At 51.0% G+C, this 17,070-nt stretch overlaps 3 protein-coding genes across 3 annotated transcripts; 2 read left to right on the plus strand and 1 right to left on the minus strand.

Annotated features, from left to right (window-relative positions):
- Positions 1 to 128: 128 nt before the first annotated feature.
- On the plus strand, positions 129 to 2,982 carry Aud_000803 (corA metal ion transporter; the record flags this gene model as incomplete). Its single annotated transcript, XM_043286307.1, has 4 exons — positions 129 to 496; positions 572 to 2,569; positions 2,631 to 2,833; positions 2,912 to 2,982. The coding sequence occupies 4 exons, from the start codon at positions 129 to 131 to the stop codon at positions 2,980 to 2,982; spliced, it is 2,640 nt and encodes an 879-aa protein (XP_043142242.1).
- Positions 2,983 to 4,837: 1,855 nt separating this feature from the next.
- Positions 4,838 to 7,555, plus strand: Aud_000804 (putative phospholipid metabolism enzyme regulator; the record flags this gene model as incomplete). Its single annotated transcript, XM_043286308.1, has 1 exon — positions 4,838 to 7,555. One exon carries the CDS (start codon positions 4,838 to 4,840, stop codon positions 7,553 to 7,555), a length of 2,718 nt encoding a protein of 905 aa, XP_043142243.1.
- A 1,017-nt stretch (positions 7,556 to 8,572) lies between these two features.
- Positions 8,573 to 11,274, minus strand: Aud_000805 (DUF3824 domain-containing protein; the record flags this gene model as incomplete). Its single annotated transcript, XM_043286309.1, has 4 exons — positions 8,573 to 9,069; positions 9,135 to 9,473; positions 9,541 to 10,947; positions 10,998 to 11,274. 4 exons carry the CDS (start codon positions 11,272 to 11,274, stop codon positions 8,573 to 8,575), a joined length of 2,520 nt encoding a protein of 839 aa, XP_043142244.1.
- Positions 11,275 to 17,070: the final 5,796 nt, after the last annotated feature.

Consider the following 17,070-nt stretch of genomic DNA (forward strand, 5'->3'; position numbering starts at 1 on the left):
TGTAATTCCGTGTTTCTAGCCAGAGTTCGGTTCCCTTCCTGTCGCCGTTATCATTGACCACTACGCCTGAGATTCCAACCGAGGGATTTCACGATAATATTCGATTGGAAGAGATCTCTTGACTCACCATGCCTTCTGTCAAGTCGTCGCGAAGCAATGGGCCTGAGACCGAGATGGCTGCGGCGACAGGAGCTTATCGTAGCTCAGGGGGCTACGAGACATCAGCCCCACAGACCCATCACGACACCGCATCGGAGGGTCGACCTGCGACGAACAAGCCGAAGCGGAGAAAGAACCGTCATCGAAAGCGTCGCAATCGCCGACAGTCCTTTCTTGCGCCTGAAGAATCCCATACTGCGACTGCGGTCTCGGGTGCTGAGGCGGAGGCCATGATAGCCGGTGATCAGCCCCATTCTCCGCCGCCGCTTCCATTCTACAATCTGGGAAGGGATTTGAGCAGTACAAGCTTGGAGAGTGAGGCTCTGCTGGATCATCGGTAAGTTTAATTTTCATTTGGGGGGATATCGCGTCTTTTCCACAAAGCTCATATGCGCCTTCGTAAATTATGCAGAAATCAACCCATGATGCGGCCACGGAGAGAAAGCCGGCTGGCGCAGTCCTTTCGACCTGGATCTATGACAATTCCGCCTCGCTCTACCGATTTAGCTTCTCGCGGTACACCCTCCGGTCCCAGGGGCTTCCATGCTGGAGACGACAGCGATGGATCAGAGGGAATAGATGATCATACGCCGTTGATACGACCACCTTCAGGCCATCATAACAGCAAATCCTGGTACGGAACGGATGCCAAGGCAAGCCCATTTGCATCGCGCCAGCGACGGGCCTCTATGCAGTCAACTTCGTCCCGATGCTCTCCTCGCGGTCTCGCGACTTCTGACCCTGATCGAGATTATGACATCAATAACCCTCCTTCCGTCCCTAGCTCTCCGAAGCTGGGAGGTGAGATGAACTACGACGATGCGGTGGTCACGGGTGCAGACTTTGACTTTGCTCTCGCCAAATCGATTGATAATCGCAATCAGGCGGGGCCTCGGCCCAATGACATGGTAATTGACGTTGACGGTCGTTCCACTCAACCGAAGCCTTCTACTCAGTCCTCCCCCAGTTCACCACACCTTCCGCCTCACGAGGCTCTTCGTCGGCGCCGCACTGTCGCACTACCGGTAGAGGAGGATGTTTGCTTTCCCATCGAAGAGGCCTCAGAGCTCGCCGAGGAGGATGCACGGAGAACGTCCCGCGAGGACGCTCGGCGGCGGCGGAGGACCAAGGAGTGGCCGGATCTGTCTGTTCTGGAAGAATGGAGTCGGGAGGAGAAGGAGGAACGGACTGGCGTGCTTCGCGCCAAAAAGATCAGCGAGCCCGTGCTTATTGAGGGTCGACTGAGACCTCAGTTCCGAGTGTGGCGGCGCGAGGAAGACGAGGCGCCATATCGATTCACTTATTTCAACGAGGAGTTCCAGAGTACCATTCATGCTCAAAGCATATCCGAGCTGGTGCAGCCGGGTGGTAGTTTCCGGGAGTTATTCATCCCTGATCCTCCGGAACTGGAGGATTCGTCTGACGAGGAGGACTTTGAGGATGAAAACATTCACAGTGACCATTTCACCGACTCCAACCACAATGGCCAGGATAACGCCAAGGCGGAAGAAGCCAAGGCGGCACAGTCCGGTGGACACAATGTGAACGGTGCCACAGGCCCAAAGCTGCAGCATGTTATGTCCGTAATCAGCGAAGGCATGTCTGAGGCACGCACATCTGTTGACGCCTCACCGGCGCGCAAGAGCTCACCACCGAAGCCTAAGAAATTTGGGCCTCGTCCGACCTTCTGGCTGGATGTTCTGTCACCGACCGATGCGGAAATGCGCGTGATCGCCAAAGCGTTTGGGATCCACGCCCTGACGGCCGAGGATATCATGATGCAGGAGGCGCGTGAGAAGGTTGAGCTATTTCGAAGCTACTACTTTGTCAACTACAGGACCTTTGAGCAGGACCCCAACAGCGAGAATTATTTGCAGCCTGTGAACATGTACATCGTCGTCTTCCGGGAGGGGATATTGAGCTTCCATTTCTCGCAGACGCCGCACCCGGCGAACGTTCGCCGGCGTATCCGCCAGTTGATGGATTATCTGATCCTCAGTTCCGACTGGATCTCGTATGCGCTGATCGATGACATCACGGATGTTTTTGGTCCGCTGATCCAGTCTATCGAGGATGAAGTGGACGAGATTGATGAGAAGATCATGAAGATGCACTCTCCTGGGCGGCCCATGGATTCCAACAATAACAACCCTCCCAACCGCCGAGAGGATGAGGACGAAGAGCCAGAACCACCCGCTCCCGGCGAGATGCTGCGACGCGTGGGAGAATGCCGTAAGAAAGTCATGGGGATGTACCGATTGCTGAGCAACAAGGCAGACGTTGTGAAGGGGTTCGCTAAGCGATGCAATGAGCATTGGGAAGTGGCGCCGAAATCCGAGATTGGGCTTTATTTGGGAGATATCCAAGATCACATTATGACTATGACCAGCAGCTTGACCTACTACGAGACGTGTGTTCTTCCCAGCGAGTGCGTTGCATCCGGATGTGGACCCAGCTAACCGGTGCCACAGGCTACTGTCACGAGCGCATTCGAACTACCTAGCCCAAATCAACATCTTGATGAATGAACGACAAGAGCAGACAGCAGATGTACTTGGGAAGCTTACCGTTCTCGGAACGATTGTGCTTCCCATGAACATCATCTGCGGTATGTGGGGGATGAACGTCAAGGTTCCTGGTCAAGACATAGATAATCTGTGGTGGTTCTGGTCAAGTAAGGACTCCTTGCATCATCCTCTCTTCCCGGGGAATTCACGGAGATAGTCATATGAACTGACACTGCCTTGAATAGTTACTGGAGGACTGATCTTCTTCGCTTTTGCTTCCTTCCTAATTGCAAAGCGAGTCTACAAGATCGTCTAGGTGGCGATGTTACGACCGGCTCGGCGCAGAGCTATGACGATGAAACATGATACCCTGAATGTGTATATGTTCTCTGAAGAGATACTCTGGTATTTATTTCGGATTGCACAGGCCACTGTTGGATAGATGGGTGGTGGATTTTGGTGTTGATGTGTGCTCTGTTTGTATAGAAGGGGCTCTCCGTTGTCTGCTTTTGTTCCATGTTTCCATGTTTGGAGAAATGATTGCTTCATTATCCAGCTACCTGTTTCGTATAGGTCTCTAGTCCAACAGAAGGTTGTATACAAATCAAAACAATAATAGGGCTGCTACTCTGGCGAGATCATCGGAATCTATTCCACCAATATGGTCATGGCCCCATGCTACCAACAACCTCTGCAGATCGCAATATTGCTTGACTGGTCGGCGTCTGGATCACTTGAGCATCAGGAACTCCGCATAAGCCGTCTCTGCTACTTTCATTAGTGGTATCGATTTATCGAAATTTCCTGGATCTTTCTTCCATCTTTGTGCCTTAGGTAGGTAAGGTTCCGGAAAACTGGGCAGTCGAACGGAGATGAGGTCATGATGACTGTCTGTAACAAGGTAATAATAATACCATACTGTTGCCATCATTCTCCCTAGATTCTCGGGTAATCTTACCTAATGGTGTCACATAACTGTAACAGACCCCAGGGGCTGGACCGTCTCCTCCCCCACCACTGACTGCTTTGCTTCACTGTGGGATGTTGTTTGGGTGTCCCTCTTTCTTCGTTTTGGTTCCCTTCCGTCCGTCGTGGTCATCTCGTGGTGGCTTCGTCATCATCGTCTTCATCGCCTCTTTCATAATCTTCCGAACCCTTGAATCCGTCGAATCTCCTGCCTCTATCTCTCGGTCTGTTGCTTTCCAAATCCCCTCAAACTACGCCCCTTGTCTCTCCCCCATTCCGATCGGTGACGAGAGACGGGACCTCCGGCCTTTCCCACGCTACCTAGCCTCCCTTCCTTAGGTACACTAGACTCTCTTCAGCCATTGTTCCTTGACGTGGGCGGCTACCATTGGATCTCGTCTCTTCCCTCCCCTGACTGGACGATCGTGGACGGGTGCGCTACCGGCTTGTACCTTCACCTCTATTGATCGAATTTCAACGTCCTCCGTTTGCCTTTTTCCCTTTCAACCTAACTCCCTTTCCACACCGGCTTAGATTATTGCTACTGCGAAGACTGGATTCCTTGCGTTTCTCCTGCACTTTGTTCACCTGCTACTGGCGAGCTCTGCCTTGGCGAGATCAGTCCACCATCACTCAACAACCGACACGCGATCCTTGGCCGACAGCGCCAAACTGTCATGACAACTCGTCGTGGGCTTCTAACCAACACCGCCATATCCTAAACAAGCATAGAGCTTGTTCTAGACGTTCCATCCAAGCTGTCTTCTGATCAATTTATGTGCCTACGACTTGCTCCGTGCAATCATTCGTCTACCTGACCTGCCGGGTCTATCGCATACAGTAACTATTTTGACCTCTCTGCGTTCACTCCTCTTCTCGGTACATCCTCCGTCAGCATGTGGTCTTCGTCTATTCGTCGTTTGATTTCATCTACCGTGTAACGTGTCTTTTTTTTTTTTTTTTTTTTCCTTCTGTACGGCAGGCGGTCGCCATTATTCGATCCCAATTCACTTTCCCGAGTGTCCGAACCCAACTGCGTTTATCCGCTTGGTCAACATTACCTGGATTTCGTTCAGACATCCCACGGGCTTTTTCCCCTTTTTTTTTTCTACCTATTTTTTTGCTCCCCCCTGGCTTAGCGGTACCCTCTCGGGTCTCCTGACTTGTCAATACCGTGTCAGCAAATTTCTGACTCGACAGAAACCATGGCAGCGGAGTCCGAGAGGTCGCCCTACCCCAATGGTTCCTCTGGTGGATCCAGCGTGGCCCAAGAAGATGAGGCTGCCTCATTTGCATCCCGGCGGTCTGCGAGTGAAAGTGACATGGTGGAAATGCCACGTTCCGCATTTAAATCTCAAACACAGGCGTCGCTTCTTGCCCAGCTACCGAAACTATCGTCTGCAGTTCCCGGCATTTCGGCCCCTCCCTCTGCCACGAATTCCGCCCTATCTTCGCGCGAATCCTCCCCCGTTCGTTCCTCCCGTCGTGCACGCAACCCGACGTCGGCGCCTCGCAGTTCCAGATCACGCCGGAACAGTCAGAATCGCAGTCCGCAACGGTCCATACCGGTTCCTACCGCGACTGCTGTGCAAAGAGCGCTCTCCCAGCCCAGCAAGCCTCTTGTGCTGAGCGCCTCCCCGAATGTCGAACCATCCTCCAATGTTCCCAGCCCAGAAAAATCTAGCAACATGCCGTTATGGGGCTCTACCCCCCCGAATACCTCGAGCAAGCGATCCTTGCCGCCGTCCGACGACCTTGCCGCCAGAGGAGATCGGAGTGCGCCTCGCAACGTGAGCAGCCGCATCAATGCGCCGGGGTCTGCCCTCGAAACCGTGGAGGAGATGACCAGCGATCCCTCGACACCATCGGCCGATACTATTCTAAACCAGCCTCTGCCGGAGGACCCCAAGCTGCAAAAGATCGATGAAGACACGACCCCAAAGGCCTCCAGGCATAATAACAATGTCGAGAGTGGAAGTGACAGTGGCGGAAACAAAAGCTCAGAGCGCATGGAAGACACTCGTCGTTGGGTATCCACTGGTACTAGAGGGTCCGAGTCCCTCATGTCAAAGCGCTCCACCACCTCGTTGAGCGGCGCTCGCGGGAAACCGGCAGAAGGGTCCGTCCACAACATGATTGTCGAGACCGAGACGGTGACCTCCATTCCTCAGGTCTCTCTTGGCGTGGTACCGGGCGAACGAGGCAGTTCAGGCCGGGTAGACAGCGGCACTTTGCGGATGAAGCCGAGTACGGAGACCATTCGTCCGAGAAAGGAAAAGCGGAAAACTCGCAAACCTGCTGCCCTCACCAGCGGCGCCGCATCTTCCAAAGCTGATATCTTTGAAGCGAAAGTGGCCAGCGCGGTCGATGAGGCCGACGTCTCCGACTCTGATGAAACGTTTGTCTACGAGTCCAATCCTCCAGACCCATATCCAGTCCGGCAGAACCGGTATCATTCCCGTACACCCAGTGCAACGTCTATGGCGAGCCAAGTCGACCAGCTGGCAGGGAGGGCGCGACATAGCATGAGAGACTCAACGCATAGCATTACCGGTAAACGCAGCATGAAATTCACAAATAATACATACAACAGCAGTGTGGACGGGGATGCTGGGGACGAAAGCGGCCGTCCTTCCAGGGTAGATAACGGCACACACACTCCCCGGCACCACCATATCGGGCGGTATGGACGCAACAGCAACGTATATCCGTCACTGTTTGACAACGACTCGCCGTTCCCGCAGTCCCAGGCACATGCCAAATCGCCGCGCCATTTCATTGGCAGTGGACTTCGACAGTCAAGGCATGCGAACTCGCGAACACTTCCGAATTATCGCACGATCAATGGGTCAAAGCAGACGGGCGACATGTATCCTTACGATTTTGATGCCGAAGGTGCGGATGATGAGCGCACGCCTCTGGTCGGGTCGACACGTGTGTCACGAAGCCGGCATGGCGGTCGACGCCCCGGCAGTGCCAGTTTGCGTCAAATGGAGTATATGCAACAACGGCAACGCGGTTATTTTTCCCGCTACGGTGTTTGTCTCATAATTGGCCTCTTGCTGTTTTTGGTCATTGGAGGCGCCACCTCGTTCATTGTCGGGATAACAAAGCCGCTGATGGACGTGCAAGTCCTTGCCATCCAGAACGTGCTCGCTTCGGAGCAGGAGATTATGTTGGACCTCAGTGTTCAGGCCGTGAATCCCAATCTTTTTCCCGTGGCTGTCGATGATATGGACGTGAACATCTTCGCCAGAAGCCGATTTGTGGGAACGGACAAGCTCTGGCGCGATCACGGCTCAGATCAGGATGACTTTCCTCGCACCGAACGAAGCAGGAAGCGAGCGGAGATGGCTCAACTTGCTCGCTGTGGCAGGGATACCGAATGCACGCGGGGTGTTCTTGCCAGAGATTCCCTTAATGGAGGCGTCGACAAGGGTACTGATCCCATACCAACCGACCCTGCTGGTGATCCTCAGACCATGCTGCTAGGCCGCGTTTTCCACTTCGATTCTCCCCTCGCGTTCGAGCCGTCTCCATGGAATCACGTACCCACTACTTCCAAAGGCCAGATCCGCCTCGCTCGACCCGGAAACAGAACCGAGGAAGGCGGCACGGAGCGGTGGGAGCGGGTGCTTCAGCATCCTTTTGAGCTGATTGTTCGCGGAGTCATTAAGTATCAGCTGCCCTTGAGCTCTAGGTTCTACTCGTCGCCCGTGAGCTCTAGCGTAAAGGTGGTACCCAATGATGACAACGATGATACGCCCGACCCTGGTTCCGGAAAGAATGACACGGCTTCAATATCCACATCAAGGTTATACCGTCGCAGCTTATCTGATCGCAGTTTGAAATACTCAGGCAGCTGGTCCTCGGGAGGAGTCAGAAAGACACTTGAACTAGTGGCGCGGGCCTTCACAGCCTGATAATAGTTCAGGGTCGGACGGGATGCCAGCGATCATGAGCTTCGTCCTCCTCGGTGATTATCCACAAATCGGATGCAGGTCTCATTCTTTATTCTGTATAATTTCATTGGTGTGAGCTCTGGCTAGTTGTCCTCGGCCTATTTTCAGTTGTATAATCCTTGAATTTGGACCAGGAAACGGCCGCAGACGTGTCAAGTTGGCTGTGTAAAGACATGCCTTTTTAGCTTCTCCATGGACGGTGATATCCCTCTTTCCTCATTTGGATCTCCTCCCTGAATCAGGGACCGTGAGTCCTGACTTTTGGATCCGTTTGATGTCACTCCTTTTGGGATATACCCTTTTCTTTCCTTTGTCGAACAGTTTCCCTCATCCTCATTTTGACCTGACAGGACCCTTTTTTTGGTCTGTTGGTTCACCTTCACGTGTGATGACTTTGATATATTCACCTTATGAAACGACAGCAATACGGAAAAGAGCGAAGAGCATGGATTTTTCTTCATATTGTCTTTATTTTCGATTGTGAGAACAGAAACATCGATTATGGGATGCATCAGCGCGGCGCTTCGATATGACTTTTGGCTTGATTCCTCGGCACATTGCGTCCAACAGGGAGATTGTTTGATTGGAAAAGATAGGTTTAGTTTTTAAAACTTGCTCGGTGGATGGTCTTTTTTTCTCTTTCTCTTCTCCGTTTTTCCTCGCTCTCGGAAGCGACCATGTCCATGTGTGTATATGTATGTACATAATCCTTATCAATATCAACTCGGTACATATATCTCTGGGTTTATTTTGACGGTTATTGTTTGGTTTGGCATTCTATGTAAACCTCATCATAACATCAAGCATAAGCAGGGTCATTAGGGCATCTCAATATCGTATCAGGTCATAACAGGGCAAAATCATCAGGTATTACAAATCACAGAAACAACATCAGAAAGCCACCCAACAGCAACAGAAACAGAAAAGCATAAGCAAGGAGGACAGGGAAAAGACAGGAAACCAAGGATACAAAAACTCCTAGACAAACACCCTATTGATTCCACGAAGCAATTGCTCGAACCGATCTACCAGCGGGTCATCGTCCCGCTCTGGAAGCAGTCGGCCCTGTGAATCGAACCGGTCAGGCAGGTCGATGGTGGAGTCGGAATCCGTCTCCTGCGGATTGGAAGTACCATTGTCTTTGAAGGGACGGGGACGATCGCCCTTGGCTGGGGCCGAGCTGGGTGGAAATTTGGATTTTCGGGGAGGAAAGTAGGGATCGGAGGAAGAATGGCGGCGCCGATGGGCAAAGGAGGTAGTGGAGGAACGATGACGATCGCGATGATGATGAGCAGTCAAAGAGTCGATGGTTGAGTCGCTATCGTCCGTTTCATAACCAGGGTCGATGGGGCGCTCCTCCGCATCGAGGTCAAAGGCAACAGACTTGGGATGAGGGGGTTGACTGGCTGCGCGTGCGCGATCTCTGGGGGTATGTGGACGCGGCGTTCTCAACGGTGACGGAGGTGTATCTACACCTGAGCGGTCTCGATTAGCGACAAGTTTCATGAATGTCAGAGATTTAATTTGTCCCTAGACCCACCATCATGCATGGGATACTGGGCAGTAGAAGGGGGAGAGTTCCATGCAGCACTCACATTCTCATCCGCCCTCCGGGGCCGGGGTGCGTAGCGGTCCGGTCCTGGCTCGGGGGGATAGCCGTAAGATTGAGCTGGAGGGACGGCACCTGGTGGAGGGGGGTAATCGGCCGGATTATATGGGGCGGGGGGAGCGGCGGGGGCCGGTGTAGAGCCGGGAGGTGGAGGGAAGTAGTTGGAGTTGGGATAGTGCTGATTCTCGACAGGGTGTGTCGGCGGTAGGGGCGACGGTGGGTATGGAAGGTCTGAAGGGTACGATGAAGGGTACGAGTCATCGTCGTACTCTAGAAGGTGCGTCCGTCAGTCTCCCGAATCAGCAGATCGTCTGTGTATTTGTTGAGCTAAACTTACTCGACCGTTCTTTCTCTTCCTTCTTGCGATCCCTGCTCTGCTTGTATTTGTGAGCGGCATAGCCGACTCCAGTGGCTGCCAAAGCAGCTTCGGCCAAGTCACGAGAACGGCTTCGGTGCTTGCGATGACGGCTGCTTCTTCGTCGTCGATGACCGTCTCTGTCGGTATCAGAGGAGCTGGTGCTATACCTACCGCCTCGGCTGCGACTGCGGCTCCGACTGCGACCACGGAATCCTGCTGCGTCCCTGGCTACTCGGTCAGAAGCATCCGAGTAGTAACCCTGCTGGCTGGCTGGCCGGCCGTAGTAATGGGCTGCAGGGATACTTCCGGTAACCGGATGTTCGCCGTACTCGATCAGACCAGCCGAATCGCGGGCGGGATCTGGGTAGGCCTCGGACGGGGCCCTGCTTCGAGATCTGGAACGACGTCGCTCCCTCCGCTTCCCCTCCTCTTCCTTCTTCTCCTTGTTCTTTTCGTACAGGCCAGTGACGGCTGCGGTTCCCAGCCCGGCCGCAACCACAGGGAGCGCCTGTCTGAGTCGGCTGTGGGATCGGGATCCTTTTCGAGAGCGCGACCGGCTGCGAGCTCTCTCTACCAGACCGGCCACTGCGGCACCAGCCAAGCCAGCTTCTGCCATATGTTTTCGAATCCGAGACTGGCTGCGTTTCTCATTCTCGGCATCTTTTCCGGGTCCAATGACACTGGAGGACCGGCGGTGCCGGGAGCGGCTTCGTTTGTCGCTAGTCGACTTCTTGCGAGCCAGAGCCATAGCACCGGCAATGGCAGCGGCACCAAGGCCAATCTCCGTCAAGGTCTTGGCACGGGAATGAGAGTGCGAGCGGCTGCGACTGCGGCTGCGACGGCTGTGGCGGCTATGGCTATGGCTATGGCTATGGTGATGATGGTGATGGTGACGGGAGCTGCGATCGTCATCATATGAGTGGGAGCGGTGACGGCTCTTGCTGCGGTAGTAATCGCGGGCACGCGAAGCAGCACTCACGGCAACAGCGCCCAAGGCGCCGGCACCCACGTCGTGGCCCAGACGGCTGAGGCCCGAAGACACACCTTCACCTTCCTTCTTTCGATGATTGCGGATCAGTTCTGCAGCGCCGATGCCGACCAAAGCACCCTCCGCGAGATGGCGTCGATGATGGGGGTGGTCGTCGTATTCGCGAGTCTCTTTACGAATATAGACCATGCTATCATCACTGCTGTAGTCTTGGTCGTCCCGACGACGACTGGTCTGAGAGATGGAGTCTCCAGGGCTGAGCTCGCGACGAAGGCGACGGTCGTCGTCATATTCGCGGACCCGACGATGATAGTAGTAAGCCGGTTCCCGCTCTACCTCGGACCGCTGGACAACCTCATAGTCGGATTCACGGGGGTGAACAATGAGGGGACCTCGCGCTACATAAGTGTCAGATTTACTCGGCCGGAATTCATACATTGGTACTCACCATCATAGTAGTCTCTTTCGGAGCGGTAGTCGTACGGGCGCGAGTCATAGTCGATCTCTCGCTGGTAACGTTGCACCATGACGGGTTCTTCTCGCTCAGTAGAGCGGCGGACTACCAATTCTCGATCACCAGTGACAGGGTCTTCGTGACGGTAGACAAATTCGCGCTCTCGATCCTCCTCTGAAGGGATGACGTAACGCTTGATTGACACGGTGGAGGAACGAGGCTCGTCCCACTCGCGATCTCGCTCGCGTTCTCTGTATATGTAAGATGACATGAGGATGAAATTCGTTCACGGCGACAAGGGAAATAGGAGTACGAGTATATGGAGATAGAAGATTAGAGCAAAGAGGCAAGTCGATTAATAAACGAAGGGAACGAAAAGAGGAATAGAAGTGCCTGGAAGAGGGAGGGGCAAAGGAAAGTGGGGAAAAATCAGTGCTGGCGATCAATCAGGCTGAGAGACAAGGCTGACGGAAGACACGGGCTGTCGGGCGTCGAGTCAAGTGCCAGAAAGTCAAGAGGCGCAAGGATAAGGAATGACAGTGTATTCGATGATGAAAAGAATAAAGATTCAGATTCAATGTATGACGGTAGCAGGGGAATGAGGGATGCTAAGTGCCAGTATGGGTAGGGTGGCTACAAAGAGGGGTTTCTTAATGGGTATGACTGAAAGAAGCGGGGGCTGATGCACAACAGGGATTGAAAAAGTAGATGGAAAATAAAATGTGAGACAAGGAGGCGATGTGATGATGCAGGTGGTAGAGCTGATGAAATGGATGATATGAAGATGATATTGAAGGGAAGAGTGAAAGAAAGAAAGACAGATCCAAGTGCGATCAGAGGTACATACAGTGGCGTCTAGTACCTACCTTAGTAGTGCTGCAACTTGTCTGCAAGTGATGAGGTCCCGAGACGAGACAAGGCGATGTGACTCGCCGACTGACAAGCACAGTCGACCTTACGCTGTCAACCCTGAGAATCAACCCTTCTCAAAAACAAAAGGGCAGTAATTGTCAATAGAACAATAGAGAGTATGCGATAGCTGTCTCAAAGGTTTCCCTAAGAACGGCTCCGTATTTATATATTGTCCTGAAGATAGAGAAGTCCCACTAATCATGACTTCATCACTGACAAAGACAGTGGCTGAGGATTGCGCCCGAGTGATCCGCCTGCTCCTTGGCCATTTAACATCCTTCATCTTGAATGTCGAGGCTCGTATTGGGCACTGTGCTGCCGCCGTCTATGATGATCACCAGGCTCCTTTAAGCCTCATTCATTGTGTTTCATTCATGGTGTTTCGATACATTGAGTGTCTGGGACCGGTGGAGTAGAAAACTCGGGTCTGATCCATGGGTGCCATACTGCTGGTACCTGACCCTGCGTGAGGTTACCACAGCTCCGTTGCAACCAAACCATGGATCTTGATGTACTCAGAAATGACAATATTACTACTCCGTAGCAGGTCCTTCAATATCAACCGGACGTTCACAGTTTCTCTGACAATGACTTCCCAACTGCCAGTAATGAGATGACTGTCGCTGTCTTCCTCTTTCTCTCTGTCATCCATCCCAACTATACATCCTTTTGTCATCTTCACTATCCTCCCTGACCCTCCTGATTCACTCTTTCATTAGTTTCTCATTGAGATAATCAAATTGTCAATCAGAGTAGCCATTACGACTATTATCCCCTATAGTATTTCCCAGTTGAGTAGCGATGGTTTTGCCGACCACACCATCCAATGCTTAAGCGTTTTGCCCATCAATTGCTTTTAGCAACTTTGACGACCAGCATAATTCTGTTTAGAACTTGTAGGAGGTGTCTGACCATATTCAAGTCTGAAACAACACACAAGTGGATGTGTCGGTGGTCTACATTCCACAGAGTACATCTACCTCTGGCCTCGGTATCATATATCGTCCTCTACCATGATCGTGTTCTTCTCTCCTTCAAGGCTCTCGGTTTCCTCCACAACAATGCATTTCGTAATGATCAAACAAATGATACCGTCGTGGCCTACCAATCAGACACCCAGTCTTGGTAGATTTCCCGGGCATTCTATTTCTTCGATTGGCAGTCTTCTAGAAGCCATCCTCATGGCGGGGTACTCCGCCGCGTGCATTCCTTGGCGAGCGACTTTTTCTTCGAGATCCTAGGCCTGACTGCCTGAGCCACCACCACTTCCCCATAGGGTTCCAAGTACATAGTTGCGCCAGTGTTATTCCACGCGGCTCAGCAAAATCATAGCAGCCTCGTCCACTTACAGGCATAGCAAATTGATTGCAGTTGCTGACAATGCCATCAAAGTTAATCCCCGCGCCTGGCAGTCTCGTTTGTTCAACTTGCCCCATGTGCTAGTGGCTATGCTTGTAAGTGTAAGTCCTGTCCACAAGTACCTGCCCCAAGACTAGTAGGCCTCAAAACATATCTAGCCATCATAAAGTTCCTCCACCTGCGTGACATCTTCAACAAATGTACGGAGTAGCACTATACGCTCTCATCATCTGTATCTTCTCCTGCATATTCATTACTAAATGCATTCTCCTAAAATCCCTTGGCAGTTGTTCGGCACTCACAAACCTCAACACCCATACACCCACTTCATCTGTCAGCTAACTAAACACTACCATCTTTTCTTCTTTCACCGTCATCTCCCTCATGCCAATCTGCGCCTCAACCCAATCCTCCCTACTCGGCCACTATATCGTACTAGTCCGTCGCAGGAGATTACAGAATCTGTCTTCTTTGTCGGCACTGGGTGAGCGCTTGATATATAAGAGCGGGGAAGTAATAGGAAAAGCATATTAATAAGGTCAGCGTCTTTTCTGAGAACCCCGCTAGTTAAGGGGTAGTTGTAGACAACACATCCCTAAGTGCTGAAGACGGTCTGTTCAGTCATTGATAGAGGAGGGTTTGTAGGGCATGAGCCGTCCTGTCAGTCGTCCATTACTGTTTGTTGATGGAAAATAGGGGAAATGGTCCACGTTGATGGGAAGTAGGTGGCCAATGGTTTGTTGGCAGAGAGTCAATAGAAAGGTAGAAATGATGGTGACGAGCATGCTGCTAAACCTCATGCTACAAAAAGGCTACTGTCAACCAGAATAAGCCTATCATTTCTACTATGCTAGAAATGGTTGTCTAGACATCTTTTTGGCGTAGTGGTTTGATGGCTGACAGCTACAAACAGGAGAAGGCCAATGTTGTGTATCACGTGACTTGACCTCAGAAGCTCATGAGCGCGCTCTCAGGGCCATGCTGATTACTGTCTCAATATGTAGGAACTGGGAGAAGCTCCCTTCAACTGATTGGGCAGGAACCTTGACATACAAAATCCGTGGTACCAACACTACATGATGAACTCAAGATCCGCAACGGTGCGACTGACTACCATTCTTCCCTTCCGTATCTGCTGGATAGCAAGAGACAGCCTGAACTCAGCAGCCCAGGCAGGCGACCTGTCTTGAAAGAGGGCATTGAGACGACTTTGACGCATGACTACGTGTTTAGTGAAGCCGACGAAACCTTATGTATTTTAATATGCCCCCAGCTGGGTGCGGTTCTAAGTACTGACATGCTGCCTCCAAGATTATGAAGGAACGAATGGCGCTTTTTCGGTTGCTGCGACAGACGTGGATTCCCAGAATAGCACTGCTCTCCGCAGACGGGCAACGAGTGACTATACTACCGTGATGTCGATTGTCAAGCGTAGCGCTGCCAATACCATCGCTAAACCAAGCTGCCTTGCCCGGCCACTCAAATATCATATAGACAAGAGTTTTGAGAGAAACCGGTTTGCATGTCGTCCTATTGATAACAGGGGCAGCTGGCACGCGACTATGCATCTGATGATCAACCACGGCCAGAAGAATAATGGTGTATATGGAACTTGCTGTGATTGAAAAGGACCGAAGTCACCAAGTGATACTGAGTATTTCCTGGAAAGCGAGGGTAAAGGGGCCTATCTCGGAGCTTCGCTATACAGATAGAGTTGTCATATATGATACCAGCCCTGCTCATTCCCAGCACATACGACCATAGAGTGTGAAAACAGGGCTTCTCATCCACTCAGTCGCACTTAAGCCAGAAGAACGCATTTCTATCTCTGAGCCTCGATAAAAATGTGCTTCAACTTTGATTCAATTTCACATGCCGTAAAACCAAGGTCACCGCAGGTAATGGGATATTAGATGTCTTCTTGCTCGACAATGCTTGACAAAAGTATGAAGGGGCGGGCACTACGCTCTGCTATTCTTAATGTAATCATCATGTTATTTTGATATTCCTATTTATATGCAATATTCCGACAATCTTCCCTAACGATAGTCCAAGTTCGCTCCTTGTATGCGACATGGCTTTGCTCATTAGACCAGATTACTACATATTGCTATATTGAGTCTACGTAGTGTGGAAGACATTCAATGAGAAGCTGAACTTCATGAATCATAGCCATAATTATGAAGGCTGAGGTTGCAAAAATGGCGCAAATGCTTTTACCATTTCTTTGTTTTGGAAGCCCTAATCAAAATTACGCTAAACTACTTTTGGATTATTTTTTCCAAACCTTTGTTGCCAGCTTTTGTATTGACACGCAATAATGCATCTAACCGACCCTTCCACCTAGCTTACAGGGTCGCCCGCATGGGCGACCCCGCCACCTCAACGTAAGGAGCCATCTCAACGTTAGATTTTTCAAAATATCGACAACTTTTTGAGAATTAGTTTTATCCAACCACCACAATGCCTAGTGATTACCATATAATTGAGGCTAAGATTCAAAATGCTATTGAACACCTGCGTCAGCAAAAAAAACCCAATATTGCAAAAGCTGCGCGTGATTTTGAGGTCCCTGTATCGCGTCTGCGAGCGCGTTGGAAAGGACGTCAAACTCGAAGCCAACGAACGCCTTTAAATCGGAAGCTTGATAATGCTCAGGAGCTTGCTCTAAAGACATATATCAACACATTAGATGAGATGATTATCCCTCCGCGGCCGAAGCAAATTGTCAAATCAGTTAACGAGATCTTACACGCCGATCATACTGACCCCACGACCCCTCCACCAAAAGTTGATATGAGATGGCTAAAACGATGGCTTGATCGCAATCCAGAGTACCGAAGAAGGAAGATAAGGGCTATAGAGCTGAATCGGCAGCAGGCGCACGAGCCTGAGGTTATACAAGACTGGTATAATCGTCTAGAGCATATCATCCAGGAGAAGGGAATCGCCGTTGAAGATATATGGAATTTTGATGAGACAGGCTTCCGAATTGGTGTTGGAAAAGATCAATGGATTGTCACAAGAGAAACAACAAAGAAGCTATTCACACTAAGCAATACTAATACTGAGTATGTAACCTTAGTAGAGGCTATCTCTGCTGGAGGTGAAACCATCCCTCCATTGATTATTATGACAGGAAGGGTGATAATGGAGGGATGGTTTGATTACACTGAGAAAGGAAGCTTTGTTGGTATCTCTGAGACTGGATATATCAATGATGAACTTGCATATCGGTGGATCCAGCAATTCCATGCTGCTACAGTGAAATCTAAGAAGGGGGTCTATCGACTACTTCTCTGCGATGGATATGGCTCCCATATCACCTATGAATTTGTTAAATTCTGCGAGCAAAATCAGATCATTCTCTTCTTCCTGATTCCACATATAAGCCATATTCTTCAGCCTCTTGATGTCGCTGTGTTTAATGTCTTTAAACACTGGCATAGTGAAACTATCGCGGATGCCACCCAGTCTGGATGTGGGAAGTTTACTAAGATTGAATTCTTACATGCTCTCTCAGAGATATGACGCCGAACATTCAAGAAATCTACTATCCTAGCTGGCTTCCGGCTTACTGGGATAGTTCCATGGAATCCAGATATTGTGATTACAAGCCTACCAGAATACCAACCGTGTACGCCACCTTCGGAGGGAAGCAATGAGACTACCTGGACCTGGGGAAGCACACCAAAGACAGTATCTTGATTCAAAACTGTTGGTGATCGGATCCCTCACCTAGAAGGCTACGATCAAATGCATAATATGAAGCTATTGGTTAAGGGCGCTGTTGCGC

This window comes from Aspergillus udagawae, assembly GCF_001078395.1.
Source record: "Aspergillus udagawae IFM 46973 DNA, scaffold_1, whole genome shotgun sequence".
NCBI lineage: Eukaryota > Fungi > Ascomycota > Eurotiomycetes > Eurotiales > Aspergillaceae > Aspergillus > Aspergillus udagawae.